Source organism: Syngnathus scovelli, chromosome 19 (assembly GCF_024217435.2).
Source record: "Syngnathus scovelli strain Florida chromosome 19, RoL_Ssco_1.2, whole genome shotgun sequence".
Lineage (NCBI taxonomy): Eukaryota > Metazoa > Chordata > Actinopteri > Syngnathiformes > Syngnathidae > Syngnathus > Syngnathus scovelli.
This window is the reverse complement of record NC_090865.1, coordinates 4,099,413-4,113,364: the sequence shown is the minus strand read 5'-3', so window position 1 is coordinate 4,113,364 and position 13,952 is coordinate 4,099,413. Positions and strand designations below refer to the sequence as shown.

At 44.8% G+C, this 13,952-nt stretch overlaps 2 protein-coding genes and 2 long non-coding RNA genes across 19 annotated transcripts; 3 read left to right on the top strand and 1 right to left on the bottom strand.

The window, feature by feature from the left end:
- Positions 1-1,102: 1,102 nt before the first annotated feature.
- Positions 1,103-7,626, top strand: LOC125986616 (trafficking kinesin-binding protein 1). Of its 3 annotated transcripts, XM_049750356.2 has the most exons (18): positions 1,103-1,286; positions 1,373-1,567; positions 2,253-2,329; positions 2,489-2,605; positions 2,679-2,779; positions 3,125-3,230; positions 3,303-3,381; positions 3,452-3,582; positions 3,664-3,738; positions 3,822-3,959; positions 4,043-4,119; positions 4,200-4,448; positions 4,505-4,773; positions 5,513-5,631; positions 5,719-5,755; positions 5,981-6,086; positions 6,169-6,294; positions 6,380-7,626. In XM_049750356.2, the coding sequence occupies exons 3-18, from the start codon at positions 2,279-2,281 to the stop codon at positions 6,963-6,965; spliced, it is 2,367 nt and encodes a 788-aa protein (XP_049606313.1). In that variant the 5' UTR covers positions 1,103-1,286; positions 1,373-1,567; positions 2,253-2,278; the 3' UTR covers positions 6,966-7,626. The 3 variants fall into 3 exon arrangements, with proteins under 3 accessions (XP_049606313.1, XP_049606312.1, XP_049606311.1); XM_049750355.2 differs by having other exon boundaries at positions 5,719-5,908; positions 6,169-6,464; XM_049750354.1 differs by lacking the exons at positions 1,103-1,286; positions 1,373-1,567 and adding an exon at positions 1,698-1,800 and having other exon boundaries at positions 5,719-5,908; positions 6,169-6,464.
- On the bottom strand, positions 5,796-13,650 carry LOC137839695 (uncharacterized). Of its 6 annotated transcripts, none has more exons than XR_011085767.1 (8): positions 13,521-13,560; positions 13,207-13,280; positions 12,247-12,335; positions 10,476-11,009; positions 10,144-10,387; positions 9,971-10,032; positions 9,606-9,821; positions 5,796-5,904 (listed from the first exon to the last, which is right to left on the bottom strand). It is a non-coding gene; the product is annotated as an uncharacterized lncRNA (long non-coding RNA). The 6 variants fall into 6 exon arrangements; XR_011085768.1 differs by having other exon boundaries at positions 9,606-9,687; XR_011085766.1 differs by lacking the exon at positions 5,796-5,904 and adding an exon at positions 9,186-9,346 and having other exon boundaries at positions 13,207-13,277; positions 13,521-13,570.
- On the top strand, positions 8,870-11,103 carry LOC125987497 (uncharacterized). 9 transcript variants are annotated; one of them, XM_068648874.1, is made up of 14 exons: positions 8,954-8,997; positions 9,054-9,148; positions 9,227-9,266; positions 9,339-9,380; positions 9,455-9,511; positions 9,618-9,670; positions 9,755-9,795; positions 9,870-9,930; positions 9,997-10,069; positions 10,159-10,251; positions 10,327-10,390; positions 10,456-10,587; positions 10,669-10,730; positions 10,798-11,103. In XM_068648874.1, the coding sequence occupies exons 5-14, from the start codon at positions 9,497-9,499 to the stop codon at positions 11,086-11,088; spliced, it is 885 nt and encodes a 294-aa protein (XP_068504975.1). In that variant the 5' UTR covers positions 8,954-8,997; positions 9,054-9,148; positions 9,227-9,266; positions 9,339-9,380; positions 9,455-9,496; the 3' UTR covers positions 11,089-11,103. The 9 variants fall into 9 exon arrangements, with proteins under 9 accessions (XP_068504974.1, XP_049607872.1, XP_068504973.1 ...); XM_068648873.1 differs by lacking the exon at positions 9,227-9,266 and having other exon boundaries at positions 8,870-8,997; positions 9,870-9,894; XM_049751915.2 differs by lacking the exon at positions 9,227-9,266 and having other exon boundaries at positions 8,870-8,997; positions 10,456-10,563.
- Positions 11,788-12,359, top strand: LOC125986624 (uncharacterized). Its single transcript, XR_007487728.2, has 3 exons — positions 11,788-11,987; positions 12,082-12,168; positions 12,265-12,359. It is a non-coding gene; the product is annotated as an uncharacterized lncRNA (long non-coding RNA).
- Positions 13,651-13,952: the final 302 nt, after the last annotated feature.

Genomic DNA, 13,952 nt, shown 5'->3' with positions numbered 1-13,952 from the left:
GCTTTTTAAGATATTTTTTAAATTTATTTTGAAATGCGATGCTTTTACTTTTTTCCGGTTCATTCTCAAGTACTGTATTTTGAAAGCCCAACCCGGAAGTGTTGTGTCCGTATTTGTGTTGCCTTGACGTTGAGTGGCCAATTGACAGAAAAAAACAAGAGATGGCTGCAGGACAAGACAAGTGGACCGGGCCAGTTGCGACTTCAGAAAGCTCTCGAACGTGACCTTGACCGTCCACTGAGCTGTTCCGATCTCTGGGTTGGCTCCACGGTGGCCGCTTGCATCATCGTGTTCCTCCGGCCTGTGAACACTCACACGGGTGAGCATCGTCCAGCCAGACGGAATCTTATTCAATCAAGCCCGGGGAGAGTGTAAGTAGCATTTTCCGATTCAAACATATTAGTAGTGATTATATTCCATGTGCTACTGTTTCTCGTGTACCCTAAAAGGACAAGGTTCATTGTATCATGTGAGACCCGCATCCGTGACGTCACGCGGCGATGGGGATGAAGCCGCACCCTCAAATGACCCAACCACATGAATAAGTCCTAGGATGGAAAGACGTTTCATAAAAATCCCCCAATGCAATGCTGTGTAGCAACTCTGACTTATTAGTAAAAAAAGAAATTATATTACTCTCTTCTACTAGTGTATGACCTATCTGCACACTACTAGGAAAACTAAATTTTACTAGTGAGGAAAAACTTTCCACAAGTTGGTATCTGTGCTATTAGTAACATGTTAGAATTTTATAATGTCACAAATAAGGTGTCACCTTGTGCATTTTTGCTACTGTAGTAGACTCGAATGTCAAAGTTTTCTGCTTGAGTTTAATTTGATGGATTAGTATGTTTCAGGAGGGATTAATGCGTTTGCAGTGTTGTTTTGCATGATTTAAAGTATGCAGTTGGCAGCACTGCTGAGTCAGCAGCACTCAACTTAAAGACTGGGAGTGCATTGATCGCAGAAAACTTTGTCTTAACAAAACATTTATCGGACTTCGATTGCTATTTCCATTTAATTGCGCGGGTGTGTTTGTTTTGCTCTCTCAGTCAGCGCAAGAGCACCATGGCCGGCGTCTCCCTCCGTTTGTGATAGGTGAGTCAAGCTGGCCTCCCCGGCCCCCTCCCAGCCTCCCACCCCAGACCCTGACCCCGACCCGGATCCGGAGCCTGGCCCTGACCGGGCCTGCAGTGTTGAGGATCAATATGTAGGGGAGGGCGAGTCCAGTCAGCCTGAAGTGTACCAGGCGCTCTCTGACTACAAGGACGCCGAGACCATCACAGGTAATCGCGTAATCTCCTGCAACTTCTAGTATCATGAGGTGAGGAGCTTGGTTTAGACAAGTGGTGGCATGTTTGTGTGCTTTTAGATGTGTGCAACAGCACCGACCTGCCCGAGTTTGAGATCATCAGCCTTCTGGAGGAGCAGCTGCCTGTTTATCGCTTGCGAGCCGACACGGTTTACGGCTACGATCGCGATGACTGGCTTCACACGCCCCTGCTGGCCGCCGACGTTCCGCTCGACCTAACCACCGAGCAGATAGAAGAGACGCTCAAATACTTCTGTAAGTCTTTCATCGATAACTTCAGAAAGCTTCATGTACAAGTTCAACTTTACCTCAACTATCCCTCTCCAAAATTGATTATGTGCACGTCATATGTGAGGGGGGGGGGGTAGAGTCATGAGTCAATGTGGCACGCCGGTCGTAGTGGAACTCAATAGAGGAGATGGGAAGTGAGAGCGCGATGGAGACCTTAAGGTCGGATGAGAGGCAGCGTTGTCGGGAGGATACGAAAGGTAAAAGCTGTTTTGTTTCTAGGCAATTTTAGAAACTGAGCAATTACATTGATTTTATTTCAGTTTTAATTCTTAATTCATAAAATAAAACTTAATCAACACAGATTATGTTTTACGTATTAAGCTGTGTAGTGATAACTTCTTCATCTTGACAATTTAGCACGAGCATCGTTGGTCATCTCTAAAGTAAAATGGTGATTAAAATAAAGCACGAAGTCAACGGTAGCAACTGTAATGTCGCAGGGAGCCGATCATCGATTGGACAACGTCAATAAACGCCTGCGGGTTGTGCGCCATGGAAATCAACAACATTGTTGCCGTCATTACTGACGAACGTCACACGCAAACTTGACCTGGCACGACCTCTGAGAGAAATATTCCGGGCAGCTGGAAAAGTTGCATAATGTCGCTCGCTAACCACCTCTTCCTCGTCCGTGTGTGTGTCCTCGCAGTGCTGTGTGCGGACCGAGTGGGCCAGATGACAAAGACCTTCAGTGACATTGACGCTGTCACACGTCTTCTGGAAGAGGTGAGCTCACGTCTATGAGAAGTTGTGAAGAGAAAAAATGAGTCTCAGATGTTTTGATGTGTGTGAGAAGTATTTTTGGACCTCAAACATTTGCGCTATAAATATCAAATAACAGAACATCAAAAGAGTCTAAATGTAGCTTCTGGTCTTGTGTGTTAGAAAGAGAGAGACCTGGAGTTGGCTGCGAGGATCGGTCAGTCTCTTCTGAAAAAGAATCGAATTCTGACTGAGCACAATGACTACCTGGAGGAGCAAGTGGGACAAATCACAGAGGAGGTACACAAACACGATTAATTTATTGTTTTTGTGAGCAACATCTTGACTTGAGTGTGATCTTCTGGTCTGGCAGGTGGCCCAACTGCACCATGAATTGAACCTGAAGGATGAGCTGCTTCAGTTTTATACCAGTGCGGCCGACGAGAGCGAGGAGGAGTCCGGCGGATCCCCGACGTCAGTCAGCATTTTTTATCAACAACGTTACTTCATAAAATAATAGGAGAACAGGAAAATATGCAAATGAGCCACATCCTTGTTTGAGAGGCGAGTTGTACAAAAAAAAAGTGCTAAAATCTGTGTGGAGTTGACATCCACCCAAATAGGTTATTGTTGTTGTAATTACCAATAGATGCCACAAGATGGCGGTAGACATGACCTGATTAAATGAAGCTCTTCCCTTTACTTGGTGAGCACCAAAATGCAACCAGATGGCACCAAAGCAATAATTTTATTGTAATCAGGGTGGAACACAAAATAAATCTGTATGAGTTGCTAATTTTGCTCTCAATGTGCTCAAAGGGGCAAGAAGAGTCGAGTGGAAGCTGCCGCTGGAGGTTTCCTGAGCGACACCCTGCAGAGGAAACTCAAAGAGCTGGAAGAAGAGAACCTGTCGCTCCGCTCAGAGGTACGCCCGTGGAGTTTTTTTCTGTTGATGTGATGATGACATCATCCTGACGTGTTTTGTTTCCATGTGCAGGCGAGCCACCTCAAGTCTGAAACGGAGACGTACGAGGAGAAGGAGCAACAGCTTGTCAATGACTGCGTGAAGGAACTCAGTAAGCTTGATTTGTTGGCTCTTTAGATTTTGTGTTTTCAATTTCAACTCCAATTTTTTTTTTCCTGCAGGGTTGTCCAGTCTGCAGATCTCGACAATAGCGGAGGAGCTCGCTCGCAAGACTGACGATGCCTCACGGCAGCAGGAGGAGATTACGCACCTGCTCTCCCAAATTGTGGACTTGCAGAAGAAAGCCAAGTCTGTGAGTCATACAAATAAAAAGAAAAAACAGTCCATTGTTTCCTATGCTTGTCCCAAACTTTGTGTGCGCGCGTGTGAGCAGTTTGCTGTGGAGAACGAAGAACTTTCACAACATCTGATCGCGGCCAAGGATGCGCAAAGGCAGCTCACTGCAGAGGTAAGTCTCAGGTTGTCATGGCGACAGTGTTCAAATTCAACTCTCCAATATGAGATGGCATGTCAAAATCACAATTCCACCAGCTGCAAGAATTGGAGGAGAAGTACTCTGAGTGTATTGAAATGCTGCACGAGGCCCAGGAGGAGCTGAAGAACCTGAGGAACAAAAACTATGCGGCGGGCACGCCCAGACGCTACCATCCACTTGGATTGTACCCGATGGTGAGGGTTCGAGCGCCGTCTTCACACTATAAATGCGTGTGTGTGTGTGTTTACAAGATGCACCTCGGGTGTGTGTTTGACAGGATTCCCTGGCTGCGGAGATCGAGGGAACCATGAGGAAGGAGCTGAGCCTAGACGACCCTGACTGTGAGCAGCAAAAGTATGGACGCATATTTCATTTTATATTCCGAATGTCAAACGTTTCATTATTATTAAAATCGGGTTTGTTTACACCGGCAGGGTCCAACGTAAGCGCATTTTCGAGACGGTCAAGAACGTAAACCAGGCGGTGCGTCAGCGCTCTCTGACCCCGACCAGCGCCAACATCCCGGGCTCCAATCAGTCGCTCTCCTCACGCACCTCGCCCATGTCCAGCGGGCTCACCAGCCCTCATTCCAGCCTGTGCGGAGGCGACCTGGGCGGGGACGGGGTCCCCCTCGACAACCGCGCCCAGAGCATCCTCATGGAGACGGCGTCCAATCAGGAGAGGTGAGGGAATCGACGGCAGGTTTTGAGGATTTTTTTAACCTTTCTCAAACCTTCAGGAGAGCAGACGGCCGAGAAAAGACGGTAAACGGAGCTGAGGATTTGCGTCTGGCCCTGCGCCGCCTTTCCCTTCGCCGTCAGAACAACCTGAGCGAGCGGCGCTTCTTCGAGGAGGAGCGGCGGCGAGGCGGCGGTCTCCCCGACGCGGCAGGCCAAGGGAGCATCATGACCCCCTCGGAAAGCATCATGTCGCTGGGGAACCTTCACCTGTGGGCCACCAGGGGGCCCTACCTGCCGGACAAACTGCAGATTGTCAAGCCGCTCGAAGGTGAGAGCGGGGCAAAAAAGGAGAGCAGAAGGAGAAGGAGGGAGGGGCAGACACCCGAGGGAGAAAGAGGGGGTGGCTGGGGCTGGGCGAGAAAGACCGGAGCTGGGCTGGAGAGGGAGAGGGGGAGGAGGTGGGCGAGGGACAAGGCCGGGAGCAGGAAGAGGAAGGCGACCAGCGAGGGGAAGGGCACGCTGCCCTCGCTCATGCTTTTCAACTCTTTCTGGTCTCTCATGCATCACCATAAGTCAGGCGCCTTTGCGTCACCTCACACTTTCTGTAGGGACACCAAGCCCAGAGCGTGGCTCTAAAAAATTAGCATCACGTGTGGCAGAATATTTCATAACACAAAAAATTGCTTTAAAAAGAGAGAACATGTTGATGCCATGACAATATTGTAATTAGTAATTAATTTTATTGATATACTTGATTCTTTCTCATTTTATTGTGCTGCTTCACCAAATGCTGACATTTTCATTTTGATTTTAGTCCCCTCTTTTTTTATGTTCTTTCTCTCCACATTGTGTACTTTCCTTTTCTTCATTTCACCATGTCTGACCAATAAAACATTCTCTGTCATTCAAATTTCATTTCTTCTTCTGTCGCTTTTTGTCACCTTTTGGTTGTCTTTTCATATTTTGTTCACTCTTATCACCATCGTCTCGCACTTTTTATGTTTCTCACTTAATCACATCACGGGCACCATCAGCACAAAGCCGTCATGCGTGTTTTTCCACCGTAGGCTCGGCCACCCTGCATCACTGGCAGCAATTAGCCCAGCCCCATCTCGGGGTGATTCTGGACCCCAGGCCCGGGGTCGTGTCGAAAGGTTACCGACCACTCGAACTGGAGCTTGAACAGGTTCTCCACTTCCCTCCACTTTGCCAGTTAGCCACACCCACCTGATCACGGCTCACCAGTTTGCACATCGCACCATGTCGTCCGCAGGTGTATTCCTGGGGCAGCTTTGAGGAGGACGAAGCAGGCGAGCAGTACTTCCAGAATCTTCCCACCACTTCATCTTCAGCCTCCCCGGCTGTTCCCTGTACCTCCTCCAGCTTGGGTCAGCCCTCGCCGCTCTTGGCTCCAGCTTCTCCTCCATCTTCGTCCCCACATCTGAGCAACACTGATGCACTGGGTGAGACAAAACAAAAATGGAGTCAACCATGAAGGAAGTGTGTTGTTTTGCAATCTTTTGTTTTGTTTGCAGCTGCATACTATCCAGGTAAATGCATGGCCCATACAAGCTCCACCTACACTTTCACAACCTGTCGCATCCTGCATCCGACTGACGAGCAGACCCGGGTCACCCCCAGGTAAGCCGCTAATAGAGATCATCCAAAATAATTCTAAGATATTTGTTTTTGTTTAACCGAGTTGGCTCATTTTACTCGACAGTCTGAACGCCATCCCCGCGTCGTCGTCCTGCGTGATGACCAGCTCGCTCCTGGGCACGCCTGCCGTAACACCCTGCACCCCCCGCAGGCTCAGTCTTAGACCATCTGAGTCATCAACAAATCTCAGGCAAAAAAATACACACCCAAAAGCTCCTTAATGTATTTAGAAAATGCTAAAGATGACCTTATATGTGTATTCCATTGGTCTGCAGAGATGCCACACGTACCACCAGCACCTGCCTGGGCCTGGTGCGCCTCCTACAGGAAAGAGGGATCTCTGCAGCGATGTATCACCAGCATCAGGGCTTAGATGCCAGTCAGGCCAACGAGGGGCTTTTATTCAGCACTTGCATCACTCCTAACAAACCCCCCGACCCCGACTCGTTGCGTCCTTCCACCCCTTCGAACTCCCCCACAGGACAAGGGGCTTCAGCCGTAGCAACCTCCATGGGTTTTGACTTCAAGAGCCCCTCTTATGACAACTTCCTGGCTTCCAAGCCGGCACGTAGCATCCTGAAGGAGGTGACAGGGGTGACGAGGGGGCGTCAGAGGGGACGGGACTGCGAGAGCCAGACTGATGTGAGCGTCACCGTGCATAACCTCAACCTTCTCGACAAGGTGAAACGGCTCGGGGTCGCCGGGGCGGCGGGGGGCAGAGCGGCCAGTCCCGGCCCCATCTTGGGTGGGCCTCTAGGGGGGCTCCGCAGATCCGGCTCCCCCTTCGGGCCTGACGGGATCAGACGGAACCGGAGCTATCCGGCCAGCATGGCCATGAAAGCTCCAGGTCCTCCAGAGTAATTTTGCTTACTGACATTTAAGTGACCAATCAAAAGTGAGCACTGGCTGCTGGCCAGTTACATGGTCACTATTTTATGACTGAAGAGGCTTCTCATCACCAAATTAATATAATAATGGAGTTTACGAAGGATAAATCCAGTGTTCCTCCTCATATTTGCCTGCCATTAAATTGTAATTACCTGTAGTTGCCACAGGAGGGCAGTAAAGCATGACTCAAATCCCGCAATAGTTTTTGATAGTTTTTGACACCAAGATGGTGCTAAAGCGCTATAGTATTAGAAAAATCATTTAATAGATATCTTTTCCCAGCAAACATATGTAAAAAAAAAAAAAAAAAACCTGCCTTACACTTAAGCAAACTAATCTGCAATAGCGTTAGTTAACCGTTGGCCTCAAAATGAAAAGCTTGAAAAGCTGTATGATAAAAATGTATTGTTAAATGATTACCTCATTATTATTTATTTGTAAACTTTCATGTTTGTGCAGGTCTACCTTGTGGTGTGGCCCATGAAATGTGTTTATTTACTTTATTTTTTTACTTGGCAATTGTTTATTCAATGTTTTATTTTTTTTAATTTTGTTTTATTTTAGTAAGGTTTAGCTTCTCCCTTTCTGTGAAACGAGAGTGGAATTTGTGTTGTAATATACTTGCAGGATTTGAGATATGTTTTTTATGTTGACTGTTCTTTGCCACAATCCCTTAAATTATTATGCGAATGAGTGCAATTAATTAAATCGAAATGTTACTATTAATCCCACATATTAAATATGTAAACAGGCGAAATGTATACAAAAATCTAAAATATAATTTGTGGAATTTATTTTAGTGGTTCAATTTAAAAAGTGAAACATTCACTTCATTCAGTTACTTATAATTCAAGTTAATTCATAGATTTTTGGGGGATCAAACTACATAATGAGATAAATGTGCAAGGCTAACAGAAGAAGTCCACACAGGGTCGAACCCTGCACCAGTCAACTGCAAGGTGGACGTGTTAACCAATGCACCACTATGCTACTTGTAATCATTAGTTCTTTTCATTCTTGTTGACGTTTCCATCTTGTCACCAAGACCTGTCAAAATGATCTATCTTTTTTTCATGAGTTTATTTCTTTTTTTAAAATAAAGCTTTCAAACCAAAATTCAATCTGTCTGATCTCTTTTAGTTACTTGTCACACCAGAACAAAAATCAAATAACGAATCATGTTTCTATTTTTAAAACCTGCATCTGACCGTAATTTCAAATGACCAAGAGACACGGAGCGTTCAATCAGTATGAGAATTAAAATACTGATGGGGGGGGGGCGTTTTTCCCAAACGGCCAGTGTGTGTTTTATTCTAGCACTTAAGTCATGATCACCAGTAAAGCACAGTAACAAAACGACATGCGTGCGTCAATTGTGAAACTTTCTCCGACATCAAAAACTTGGTGGGTCAAACCATATCTCTGAAAGACACCCATAAAAACTTTTCGAAATTTTCACGGCACTTTGGCATAATGGTATAACACTTGGTCTGGAGTTCAGGAGACACGGGTTCGAGTCTCACTCCGCCAAACATTTATATATTCAAAGAGTCATATATGAGACTCGAACTCGGTTCTCCTGAACTCCAGGCAAAAACTTAAACCACAAGACAATTTGAGATTATACTAGAAAGATCCATTTGTCTATATTTATCCTCTTGCTTTATCAATTCAGAGTTTCAAAATAGTCAATAAATACTAAAAACTCTCATGTCAGTCTCAACAGGCTCTGGTCGAATGGTGAACGTCTTTGCCTCCTAAACTGTAGAACCCTGGTTCGAGCCCAGTCCCGTCACTCGAGTGACACTTTGCCGTTTTCCTATCGCATCGACGTGAAACATCTGGATTTTTTTCTTTTTTTTTTTTTTAACCCTTCTCTAGTGACGTCATCAAAGAAATACTATAAAAGACGTCACAAACGCGACAATCATTCTCTTGCTCATTTCTGACACCATCACGTCGTGCTGCTACACGTGCTGCATGCAGCGTCCAAAACTTTCACAAGGTGAGTCTTCACTATTTTAGTCGCAATTTCAACTAACTGCTTTTGCTCTCTTTCAGCGTCAACTTGCACTTTGGACACGCGAGCTAAAGTGTTTGCAGTAGCGTCGCCAATTAACGTCTTCTATGACAAATTGCAACAAATTCTGCCGCAGGTAAGACGAAACGTTTGCACAAAGAATAAATTAAATATTTTGATGCATGCGCGTTAATTCTTTAATTTCTTTCTACAGGTGCAAATCTTCCAAATGAGCCTCACATGACCAACTTTCTGTGCGATCAAACTGGATTCACAAGTAAACTCTTTCAATGGACTGCATCTAATTGTCTCCTTTCTGTCCACAGGTGTGCATCTGCAACAGAAGAACCGCGTTTACTGCAAAAAAGGCAAAAAATCCCGTTTATAATTGCAGGACATGTATTAAAATGACTAAATTGACTTTTTTTTTTTTTGTCTGCAGGTTTCAAAATGGCCGACTTGCTGTCCTTTAAAGCCTGGCTTCATGAGGCGTTTGCAGGTCTACTATTACTAAGCAAGTCGACCAAATGCCACGTTCCTAATCCAAACTAACTGGTAAAGCTCAAAGTTGACAAGATTGGTTACAAGTTTACCGTGTCTTTCAGGTTAGCAAGCTGCGGTTGGAGAGAAGTCCAGTGCTGCCCTGCGCTCTTCACTGGTGAAACACATGCACACCTACATGAACAAATGTTTGAAAAAATGTATTTCACCGTGTGCATTTTCTTCCTGTTTTGTCCACTAGGTGGTGCCAAAGGACAAGCTCCCTGCAGCAAGGAGCGACTGGTGAAGTAAAAGCTCCACATTTGACCCTGTTGCAATGACAAACTCTGCTAATCAAAGTCCTTGACCTGTTTCAGGTGGTGCAGGTGATCAGGAAATGAGGTGTCATGATCAACTTCCTGTCCAACATTTTGACAGGTGACCAAACTCACCAAAAATTTGCAGTAAAAACACCAACCTGCTTTTTTCTTTCTCTTAGTGCAGTCCAGTTTCCAGTAAGAGTTCCATCCGACGCTCCACCTGCCGGGCCAAGAAATTCTCCAAAACCAGGCCGAAGGTCTTCAAGGCTGCCTCAGTTTTCAGTATTAAGACTTGCAAAAAAAACGTGCTCGACACCAGCTTGACTGTTACCTCATTTGTGTGCAGGCGCGGCAGTCCAGGCGAGTACTTGCAACATTTCAGCCTGCTGTTCCTCGTCTGAGATTCAAGTGCACAAACAACCAAAGTTTTCAACAGAAGGTTCCAGTCTATAGTTAAAAATAAAAACTGTCCACTTAAATTGAGTTGTTGTGTCAATGTTCTTTTTCTTTACAGGCAGAGGTGATAAAGCACCTGAAGCTCAAGCCAAACTGGCAGGCTGAAGATGAGCCCTCTGCTGGTAAGAGAAGTACATTTAATTCAGCCAGAATGTTTAAAAATTTCAATGACTATTTTTGTGTTCAGTGTGGTGCACCATCGAGTACCTGCTAACAGCTGAAGCCAGAGCAAAGGCGGATGCCAACTACACTTTGGTTTTCTTGTTGCGTCCTCATCTCCAAGGCAACCTGAGAAGTGAGACACAGTTGCATTTAGGTGGTATGCTCTTTAGCTGCTCCTCACTGCACAATCATCATGACAACTTTGTTCCAATAATCTTTTTCCTCCATTTTCTGACAGGCAGCAAGGAACTGGTCATGTGGCTTGCAATACTTGGTGCCATGAACTCTTGTTTTGCACTGGTAAGGTTCATGGCTTTTTCTGCACAAAATGTTGACTTGACTATTGACTGATCTCTTTTTGTCTTAGGTTCAGGCACTCACAGTTCGTCCAACTGGCCGACCACTTCACCACTCGTCCAACTGGCCGGTCACTTCGCCCCTCGTCCAACTGGCCGACGACTTCGCCACTCGTCCAACTGGCCGGCCACTTCGCCCCTCGTCCAACTGGCCGACCACTTCACCACTTGTCAACGAGCAGACTGCCATCCAACTTGAAATTCTTGTGATTGAATGTTTACTCTGCAAAATAAAGTTTGATTACAAAGAATACTTTAATTCTCACTTCATTCTCAAACACATCACAAAAATCAAACTTTAAAAATATCTTTACTTAAAAAGACTAACAAAAAAAAACCTAAAATATTTCTGATTTTTTTCAGAAAATTTTTCAGAAATTTTTTCGGATTTTTTTGGGGGGATTTTTTTTTTTCGCCAGAATTTTTTTTCCGCCTGGATTTTTTCAGAATTTTTTTTAAAATGAGGTGGGTCAAAACTGGAATACTGCTTCATGATTCGCTGACGGCTCAAAAAGTGGGCGGTGCAATGAGAATAAAGGTCTGTGATTGGTTAAGAGTGGGGCGTGTCTATGCAAATGAGGTACTTTGTGATTGGCTGGTTTAAAAGTAGGCGTGGCCTTGAAAATTTGAAGCGATATGATTGGTCAGATGTGCAAATGCTGCATTCTGATTGGCTGTTCAAAAGTGGGCGTGGCTATGCAAATTAGGTGCTGTGCTGTGATTGGTCAGACAGAATTTCGGCAGAGTTAGGAGGCGGGCAAAGTGGCACTTAAGTTTTCAAAGGCAGATTTCAGTCTTGAGGTGAGGGTTGGCCTTCTGTCACTAACAAGGACACAAGTTTTTGACTGTTACCCTGCATCTCACATGACTACAAGTGACAGCAATTCAATTGCAGCCACTGTGAGTCATTCGAGATGCAGGGTAACAGTCAAAGACTTGTGTCCATGGCAGTGACAGAAGGCCAACACTCAGCTCAAGACTAAAAACTACCTTTGAACCTAAGTGCCACTGCAGTTCAAATGAGTGAAGCAAATTTGCTCATAAAAACACAAAGACTTGCATTCCAGTTAATTAATTTATTGGACAGAAGAGCAGTTTAAAACATCTGAGCACTCAATGTTTGCATGGGACTAATTTAGTTGCATGCAAACATTGACAACAGACCTTGCAGGGAAGCAGCTTAAGTGTTTGATGAGCTCAGGTATGATGCCATTTACTTCTAATGACACAAGTGCCATCAGGGGGAAAGTGAGCACATGCGAACAGCTGACCTCTCTCACTTACCTGGCACTTAGGTTTTGGCCCAATGAGCAATGTCAGATGTTTGCATGTGCTCACCTTCCACCTGGTGGCACTTTGTGCCATTAGAACTGACAGGTGAGGTAAGTGCACTCGCAGCCACCTTGTGGTACAATGAGACATCGCACATCAGCTTCTCAAGCACAGCACTGCGTACTCACATCACGTTCCAATGGCAGGTTGCCGTCCCTTCCACTATGCATGTTCCACATGGCTGGCAGGTGCAGCTTTGGAGCTCCAAACCTCTATCCTGTCAAGCAAGCAAAAAAAAAAAGAAAAAAAAGCCGTGAGTAACACTAAAAATCAATTTTATTCATTCATATCGATCTATTCTATTAGGAGAGTTTCACTTTTAAAGTGCAAATTCCCAAATGTGCCAACACATGTAATGCATTTGTGTGAGCAATCAGCTCCACACCCAACATGCAATGAGCCTCAACCAAGGTTTCAAAGTCCTCAGACTGAAAAGTCTCCGTTTACTGAATCATTCAAAATTGGTAAAATTGGTTCTGTAAAAGGCAACAAACTGCTCCTCTAATAAATTGCCTTACCCCCCCCCCTTGAGAAAATACAATTTAAAATACGAATACAGCGTTTTGTTTTGAAATTAATGCTTCCAGTGCAGTCAGTTGCTAGTGTTTTAATGGCAAGTGTTTCTGATTAGTTAAAAGTGATTTAATACTGAATGATGTAAACAAATTAACTAGGTCCTGCAAGCCATTTTGGTGGGTTTTTTTAAACTATTTTCTTGGCAGCTGTAATGATACTCTGTCTTATTTTTTACCCTTTAACATCGAACATAAACTATCAAATGACCCAAACAGTACTAGAAACCTCAACTATAGAGGATGAGCGCCCTCTGCTGGCAATATATTATACTGCACCCACCCAACTTAATTTTATGCAGGGACGTCTTTTGACCACAATTTCTGAAACTAATGGGCCGATCTGCTGTTACCCACTACCTAATTTACCGGGCAACCGTCGAATAACTCAAAGCACGGATTAAATTAATTTTAGAATATAATATTACGTCAGTGCCGGTGTTTTGACCTTCTCTAGTCACCAAAGGCATAATACTGCACAGGAGAAAAATAAGAAGGAAAAGCAACATGCAATACCTTTCGAAAATATGTTGGCGTCTACATGTGCAGGTAGACGACCAGCAGCCGACATGGAACCTCAACATCAACTTCTGCGTTGAAAACATGTAAAAAAAAACACGTTGAAGTCAAACGCTTACCTTGATTAACATTTGATCGACAGCCGAGTGACACTTGTGGGCGTGTTCTCTGGCAATTCACCTTTTGTTGATATTGTTCTACAATAGCTAGTGAGCAATACACAAACTAAAGGATCTCCTGTCGCAATCATGCTCCTGCATATTTACATGCAAACAGCAAATAGAGATCTTGAAAATGTTTGCAATACTCACCCGAAACACAGCCAGTTGTCACCGGAAATGCTGCACGGAGAACTGGCGTGTGTACGGTAACCAAAAAAGTTCAAATCAAATGGAACCAAGCGATTTTGACAACTTGCAGAAAAGTGGCATGACTCTTCCAACACAACAGCAAGGACGCCACCGCATTGTGTACACAACGGCAGCTGTGGTATTAAAATTATATATTTATATTTTGTTTTAAAACGGATTGTTAAATGCATCACTTGTACTAATCGGATTGCATATCAGTCGCAAGAATTCAACTCTCAAGTACATGTCAACACTCTCAAATCGTTGACATTGTTCTTGCAAAGGTTTGTGCCGTGCAAATGCAATCATTATGTTTCAGCGGGCTCTGGTGGCCACACTGTCTAATGTCGTGGCGATGCTCTCGTGGACTCGAGTAGAAAATAAAAAATAGTC